The 8,760-nt window shown below is 46.3% G+C and overlaps 1 protein-coding gene across 1 annotated transcript; it reads right to left on the reverse strand.

Moving 5' to 3' along the window:
- Positions 1-3,638: 3,638 nt before the first annotated feature.
- LOC123442334 (subtilisin-like protease SBT3.8) lies at positions 3,639-7,016 on the reverse strand. The gene is made up of 8 exons (XM_045118340.1): positions 6,871-7,016; positions 6,579-6,768; positions 6,288-6,473; positions 5,403-6,025; positions 5,150-5,217; positions 4,786-5,064; positions 4,397-4,686; positions 3,639-4,268 (listed from the first exon to the last, which is right to left on the reverse strand). Exons 1-8 carry the CDS (start codon positions 6,970-6,972, stop codon positions 3,721-3,723), a joined length of 2,286 nt encoding a protein of 761 aa, XP_044974275.1. The 5' UTR covers positions 6,973-7,016; the 3' UTR covers positions 3,639-3,720.
- Between the last annotated feature and the right edge of the window lie 1,744 nt (positions 7,017-8,760).

An 8,760-nucleotide genomic window follows, 5' to 3' on the forward strand; every position in this document is an offset into this window, starting at 1 on the left:
GCGGGAGGACAGAGCATCTCCTCCTACTACCTGAGGGAGAGCCGGCGACGTTCGCAGAAGCGAAGCCTCATGCGGCGTGGCGGGCAGCGATGATCGAAGAGATGGGGTGCATTGAGTCCAACGAGACTTGGTCCCTCTGCGATCTGCCCGCAGGTCACCGACCCATCGGCCTGAAGTGGGTCTTTAAGGAGAAGAGGAACGCCGCCGGCGAGGTGATCAAACACAAGGCCAGTCTGGTGGCGAAGGGCTTTGTGCAGCGCGCCGTCATCGACTTTGAAGAAGTCTTCGCCCCGGTGGCCCGTCTCGACTCCGTGCGTGTGTTGCTCGCCGCAGCCGCACAGGAAGGGTGGGAGGTGCACCACCTGGATGTCAAATCGGCCTTCCTCAACGACGAACTTGAGGAGGAGGTGTATGTGGTGCAGCCTCCCGGATTCGAGCACGCTGGCGCGACGAGCAAGGTGCTCCGGCTGCACAAAGCGCTCTATGGGCTGCGTCAGGCACCAAGGGCGTGGTACGCGAAGCTCGACAGCAGCCTCAATGCTCTCGGCTTCCAGAAATGCCCATCCGAGCACGCAGTGTACACGCGCGCTGGCCACGGCGGACGGCTCCTGGTGGGCGTGTACGTGAACGACTTGATCATCACCGGAGCGTCCACGGCGGCGATCGTTGAGTTCAAGAAGGAGATGATGGGGCTCTTTAAGATGAGCGATCTGGGACTACTGAGCTATTACCTCGGCATCGAGGTGGACCAAAGGCCGGGCCGGATCGTCATCGCGCAGTCCTCGTACGCCGGCAAGCTGTTAGAGAAGGCCGACATGGCCGACTGTCACCCCGTGGCCACGCCGATGCAGCCGCGCCTCAAGCTCAGGCGGGAGGGGGCCGGCGAACTCGTGGACGCCACATACTACATGAGCGTGGTGGGAAGCCTACGCTACCTCACCCATACGCGACCTGACATCACCTACGCTGTCGGGTATGTCAGCAGGTTCATGGAGGCACCGACAAGCGAACACTGGGCCGCTGTGAAGCAGCTTCTCAGGTACGTCGCCGGCACACGGCAACTAGGGTGTTGCTATGCCTGGCAGGAGCGCGGCGCGGAGCTCGTCGGCTACTGCGACTCGGACCTCGGGAGAGACTTGGATGACCGCAAGAGCACGAGCGGCACCATCTTCTTCCTCGGAGGCAGTCCGGTGTCGTGGCAGTCAGCCAAGCAGAAGATCGTCGCACTCTCCTCGTGCGAAGCGGAGTACGTCGCCGCGGCTGGAGCTGCCTGTCAGGGCATCTGGCTCAGGCGGCTGATCGGAGAATTACTTGGGCGTGACGACGGCGCCATCAGGCTCTGCATCGACAACAAGTCAGCGATCGCGCTGAGCAAAAACCCTGTCTTCCACGACAGGAGCAAACACATTGAGCTGCGCTACCATTTCATCCGTCAGTGCGTCGAGGACGGCAGCATCAATGTTCAGTATGTGCGGACCGGCGATCAGCTTGCGGACATTTTCACCAAGGCGCTCGGACGGACCCATTTCCAGGAGATGCGTGATCGAGTGGGAGTCATCAGATGCAAGCAAATCTAGCTTAGGGGGAGTTTGTTGCACAATAAGCTAGGTTAGCTAGCAGGTTCAGTTTAGTCTTCAGTTAGCAGATAGATTCAGTTAGCATTTCCTTTTCGTCAGGTTAGTTAGTCCCTCCCGCAAGACGCGTTCGTGCGATCTGGGAGGAGTTTTAGCTCGCCGTGGACCAAGTGCTCGATCGTGGGATGACACGATCCAGTCGGAGCGCTGGAACCGCGGCACGTTCATTTCAGTTAAGGAATAAAAGGAGAAGAAAGCAGAAAAGCAGCTGAAAGCTCGCTGCGCAAAATCTCTCGTGCGTGCTGTGTTTCAGAGAGTCGAGAGGCAACAAGCTACACATAAGGGCCGCGAGGAAGAAGAGAAACCCATTGTTTCAGCTATCGGTTCTTAGGTTCATTGTGATGGTCTCATCACTGCTATTGAGGGCTCGTACTTAAGTAGACGCCGCGGTGTGTAGAAATGTTGCTTTAGTTGAATTTGTCCAGATTGAACTTTGTTCTTTCAGGTCAGACTTTTCTCCAACATAAAGTTATGCATGTCCGAAAGGTTCGACTTTTCTTCATATGAATTATTTGCAGTTTCTTTTGAGAACAAAATAAATGAGCATGGGCATCAAGGTGCCAGACGGTGCACCATACGTCAATTATGGTCATAATGACCAACCTACTTTTTCTCTAGTTTTTTTGCTGGTAAAAGTTATGGATCTTTAAAAGGTGAGCAAAGCACGTGGTCATGTTAATAGACATGAGATGCAAGTGTACTTGGGGTTCCCAAAAAAAAGTAGTTGATCATCAACATATCCAGTTGGTAGAAGATGTGTGGGTACCTATCTCAATTATATCCTCTAAAAAACGCAAGAACCTATGTGAAATTCAGGACTTAAGTCCAGATAAACAGACCCCACCACAAGGGATCTAAATATCTAAGCTACGCTCAGTTGACTTGGCTAGCCAGGGGCGGTTGGATTGGTGATTGATTGATGGACCAGCAACGAAGCTGATCATTAAGATTACAACCAAATTCGATCGACCTCATGATAATGGAACAATCTTCTTCGTCACTTCCTGGATGGTTCACCACAACCGTATAAAAGTATGTTATGGTCAGTGTACTAGTAGTAGCAGTAATATTTAGCAATTGGAGCTTGATTGATCGTGATTCCTCAACAGACGATGGGAACCTACATGTTTAGGCACGTACTTGTCCAGTGAATATGTGTATCGTCTCATCATTCTTTTTTCAATAAGAAGCAAGCAAAGGTGTAATTCGTGATGTTTAGCATGTTGCTGCTAGATTGAAGGTGGTGCGGGTGCTAAACAGCTAGGGAATATCATTAGGCGTGAGTAATTGGCATGTCGTGTTCATGGGATTCTTGTAAAACTCTCAAACTCTATTCTATCCTTCTTTAATAGACGAGGCAAATCTTATGCCTCTGTTTCAAGAAAAAAGGTGGTGCGACAGTGGCAAGAGACAGATGGTATAGGACGTCTTTGTCTTCCGGTGTTTTCTCCAGATGTATATGTTTATCAAGAAATCAGTAGCCGGTAAGGGATGATGGTAGAGACTGATTTATGATGAGTTATCCTCTCCGGTGAAAACACAAGATCTATAATCAAGATATGTCAACGCAAGCTTGCATTTTGTTCTTACTGAAGATGGTGGATTGAAACTTTGGTTTGGGGATGAGAATCTAGAGTTTAACCTTGGGTTGGAGTCATCATCATCGACGCACGTGTGGCGATTTCTTCTTCAGGGTGTAGCCTACAAGTTGTGTATTTTTCATTTTAATTTTTTCCTGTATGATTGGGTTAGTGGCTATCTGATGAAGTTACTGTCGTGAGGCATGCATTCTCGGGGTTTCTTTTGCTTTATTTCTAGATCGATATTGTTTAACTGCTGGATTTTGTATCATTAACAATATGTGTGCAATGTTCGATGCATACGCTTATGGTTAACCTCCTTTCAGAAATGTACAATCCAATTGTATATTTCCTAATATATATTTTAATTTTTCTTACTGATATAGATGATCAAAGCTCTGCCCCAAAATATGAGGAGGCACAATAAACCCAGACGAAGGAAGTGGTATATATATATATAATAAGAGCACAATTTCCTATACATATGTTCCACCCCGGCTACTTAATTACGCTACATCTGCATAAAAATCATGGATCGTCATTCGAGTCGCAACAGGAATCCTCACTGTCTTGTGCTCCTTGCGCCAAGTAATGCTGCCAAAGGTGTAGTCCCCTTGCAGCTTCCACATTGGTGACAACTTCACCTTAAATGTATGAACTTTGTTCATGGCGTCGAACACGAGCACTATTGGTTCAACCTCCATCCTGACTCCAGTAGGACTCTGGACTTGTGCATGATACACAGAATCAACCTTACCGACGTTTGTCACTGTCCTCCACAGTGTGATCGGACGCCTCAGCTCAGGCACCGCAATGGACGGCAGGTTCAGGTGGTATGCTGGTAGGGTCGTCTCGTCGCAACTCACGGTCGTCCTCCTGATGATGGTGCACCCAAAGAATTTGTTGTACTCACGGGGATCAATGTCGTAGACAAGGCCGGGATCGGCCGCGCCTCCGGGGTTGATGTTGCCGCCACCATAGTCGAACGGGTCGGCGGTCTTCCGACTCAGCCCTTCCGCCAGTATCGGCATGCCACGCTCGTCCGTTATATGGGCTTCACAACCATGCATGAAAAAACAGATGAACTGGGAATCTTCGGATGCTCCTCCTTTACAAAGTTATGGCTTTTTTCTGTTTTGCGAGAAACAAAGTTATTGCTGGCAGATGGTTCGTGTTTTTTACCTGTGGTGATGATGGCTGATTTTATCGCGGCAGGAGACCAGTGTGGGTGTTGAGCCTTGAGTAGCGCAACGATGCCTGATACATGCGGGGCTGCCATAGACGTCCCAGACATGAACTTGTAGGAATCTTCCACAGCTGCCAAGATGTTGGCTCCAGGTGCTGCTATGTCAGGCTTGATAACATCGGGGTAATCACGCGATGGACCTCTTGAGGAGAATGATGCCACTTTTGGCCCCAGTATCTCTTTCCCTGTAACGGTTCTTGCTGGTTCGATCTTCGCAACTGGAGAGCTGCTCATAGTAAAAAAATAAAAAAAAGTTTTGTCCGTTGATGAGAAGGCCACTTGATCAAACAAACACATTGAAAAACACTACTAGATGAAAAGGTACCTGGTGGCGTCCAAGAAGTAGTATTTGCGGATCCTCTCCCCAGTGTCAGGGTCCACGAAAACACAGGCAATCCCGTTGCAAAGTTTTGCCGTCTCACTTAAAAGGTCGTTAGTATATTGGGCAAAAATGAGACCAGATCCTCCGCCATTCCGGACATATTGTGATGCTTGTGGGAAAGTTACCAGTGGTGTTAGCACACTTTCATCCCTTCGCGACGGTACGCAGACAAGGATCATCCCGCTCACGTCGGTCCCATTAAGTTCATCCGTGGTACATAACCTACAGATGCGAGTGAAGTTGGGCTTAGGATTGCGAGACAAATTCAAAACCCGTGAGGTAGCTTATTACAGTATAATTTACTTACTCGGCTAAGATAAGATCTCTGAAACTGCTCCCAGACGAGTTCTTGGCTTGGTAATAGAGAGATTGTCCCTGCAAAATAAAACGGCCACTTAGTTTGTTCAAGAGTTAATATACACACTCCCTTCTGGCTCTTTCGATATGTTCATTTTTCACCATCTATGATTTAGCTACTTATGGCTGCATGCATCGATTGATGCAGAGGCCGGAGGCTCGTTTCCTCCTTCTTAAAAAATAATAATGATTTAGGTACTTACCACTATTTGTTGCCTGTTTCCTAGCGTGATCACCGTGGGAAACGACCGATCAACCTTGGTTGCTGCCACCGTGATGACCCACGGCGAAGTGTTCCCAACCGTCTGTGGTATGGGGCCATTGTTGCCGGCCGTGTACACGACGGTGATCCCCTTTTGAACGGCGTGCAGAGCACCAAAAGAGTTCTCGCCCGGGACACCGAGGGAGAGAGACAAGACGTCTACTCCATCATAGATCGCATCGTCGATGGCGGCTAGCACGCCTGCTGTACCTCCTTGCGGACCACGAGGAGTTTCCCACAGGGTTTTGTATACCGCTATGCGAGCGCGCGGCGCACCTCCCCGTGCAACCCCCTTGGCGAGGCCATGAAAGCTTGCTGCCTCCACGGCTGAGCCCGCCGCAGTTGATGCACAGTGCGTGCCGTGGCCATGGTTGTCCCGTGGCGAGAGCGAGTTCGTCTTGAGTATTTCATCGGAGATTCCGGCGCTATAGAACCTTGCGCCGATGATCTTGCGGCTGCAATTATTGATGCCCCAGTCTGGCCCGACTTGGCACTTTCCTTTCCACCTTGATGGTATTGGCCCGTACCCTTTGTCACTGAAGCTTCTTGACTCCGGCCATATCCCTGATTAGTCGGTTTATATAAGAAAGAAACGGGGCCAAATTAAAATTCTTAGTCGAACTACTAATAGCCGTCACATTAGGGTTCATCTTATTTCTTTTGCAATGATCAGATGGTCCTGATCAATGTAGTAAGTAAGAGTGAATAGTTATCTCTCAGTCCTCTTGAGAAAAAATACCAAAACTGAAATGAAACACACGGATGCATACATAGATCTGAGACAATACAATCACTGTACGGGTTCAAACAGTGGTTGATAACTTACCAGTATCCACCACCCCGATGATTACATCGTCCCCATAGTTATTTTGAACACAATCCTCCCCGTAGTTGGTTCCATGGAGCAGCTCACTAGCCGGCGTCTGATAGTTGACGCCAAGAAAGTCCCAACTCCTTGTGGTGGTTGTGGTGTGTGTTTTGCTCCGCTCGACGCTGATGACGTCCGGAAACTCTGCACGCATCACATCACATGATAATTGCTCAACTACCGAGCTTAATATGCAAGCATAAATGAGAGCTAATTCATTAGTTGTCCATGACGACGACGGCTTCCTACCTGCAAGTTGCTTTGCTTGTTCTGGTGTAAGCATGGCAGCAAAGCCGGAGAAGCCATGCTTGTAGTTGTACACCACAGATGCAACAGATTCTTCCTTGCTTCCGAGAAGACCGGCGAGCATGTCATGGTGCGAGGCCACGACGTGATCGGGGTGATCATGTTTCACGTCACCAAGGTAAACTATGTAGAGCTAAACACAACAGACGCATGGATACACGCATGTAGAGGGTTAGCTTGTATGAAGCACCAAAAACCGTTAAATAATTTATAAAACTACAGAAGCATAAATTACCTTGCGAGATGATCCTCCTTGTGCTCTGCATAAAATCATGGAAAGGCAAACCAGTAGCACCGAAGGTACGCATAAGCGCCGCGAGGAAGAAGAGAAACCCATTGTTTCTGATATTGGTTCTCAGCGCACTGTGATGGGTCTCATCGCTTCTATATATTGATGGCTCATATTTATGGTAGACGTCGTGTTGTATAGAAATGTTGCTTTAGTTGAATTTGTCCAGATTGAACTTTGATCTTTTAGTTCAGACTTTGTTTTCAACCAAACGTTATTAATGTTCGAAAGGTCCGACTTTTCTTCATCTAAATTACTTGTATTTTTCTTTGACAACAAAATAAATGAGCATGAGCATCAAGGTGCCCACACGGTGCACCCCACGTCAATTATATGCTTATAATGACCAAGAGACTTTTTCACTAGGTGAAGGTTATGGATCTTTGAAAGTTTATGTAAATAGATATGAGATGCTACATGTGTGATGTGAGCGTACATGCGTCTCATGAGGTTATTGTACTGTACCAATAGTGGCGACTTGATCGTCAACATACCCAGTTGGTAGAAGATATGTGCGTAGGCGGTCTTACTACAATACTGCTGCTTCTAGGAATTTTTCTACTACAATATATACAAGCTTTCCACCCTCTAGCTAAGCCACTTACCAGATAGTCCGGTGAATACGAGTCAAGCAAGTGAGATTCTGAAAGACTTATAAAATATAGGTCGACACGATCGATTTGTCAACAACTATTAGGGTCTACCTATGCCATTTAGATATACAATCCATTTGATGTAGATATATCATACCTCTTCCATTCCATGATGTAGTGCATATTATTTATCATAAAAACTAACATCACAAAGTTTGACCAAGGTTTTTAAGATAAATACCAATACAAATAATACAAAATAAATATATGAAAGTATATCATGTGTTTTATTCAGTGATATTAATTTGATACTATTTATGTAGATATTTCTCTACAAACTTGGTCAAAGTTGATGATGTTTGATTTCCAAAAAAAATCTATTGACACCGTATTATGAAACATAGGGAGTATCTTTTTTGTATAGTTTTTTTGTCATGACATGCATGTCATGGGTCTCGATCGACAAATCAATGTGTATGGAGCGACCGAGGTAAAATGAATCTAACCCTCGTCGAGAAGAGACATGTAGAAGCTCTTGAAGAGTTATAATGTTGATATATTTAAAGATAAACAAGACCGGAAATAATTATTCATTGGCTACTGAAATTCGGGTTTATTTGATCCTTGCAAACTGGATTTTGGTAGAAGGGTGCATTTCTTTATTTTCGATAGAAGAAATGCTTCTTCTATTGAAAATATACATTTTTTTATTTTTTTATTGATATTTGCTATTTACGAAACTGATATACCACTTAATTGAAATTATTTAATAAAAAATGAAACACAACATATACTTCCATCTTTGGACTCGAGAATTTCATGGAATAGAAATATGGTGTAAGAAATAGGCTAATAAGTAACTCTAAATGAATTGTGGATTCATATATATTTATCCAAAGGACTTAAATCTGGATGAACTGATCCCACCACCAATTTTTTTAAACCAACAGGCTTCTTATGGAAGTGTTATGGGCCATCCACTAAATTCTCTCCATTCCCTGAATTACTGGTGGGTGAGGCCCCTTCCTTTCCCTTAATCAAACAACAACATGCCGAGTCACTACCACTTCTTAGACCCCCCCCCCCCCCACACACACACCACGGTAATATTCCGTCGATGTAGCATTGTTGATCCCACCACAACGGATATAACGATAATTCTACGTCTATGAAGGGCCTACGAATGCTAATGTAATTTTCCAAATTAATCAGTATCACTTCTTAGACCACCCCCAGGTAATAT

Source organism: Hordeum vulgare, chromosome 3H (assembly GCF_904849725.1).
Source record: "Hordeum vulgare subsp. vulgare chromosome 3H, MorexV3_pseudomolecules_assembly, whole genome shotgun sequence".
In the NCBI taxonomy this organism is placed as follows: Eukaryota; Viridiplantae; Streptophyta; class Magnoliopsida; order Poales; family Poaceae; genus Hordeum; species Hordeum vulgare.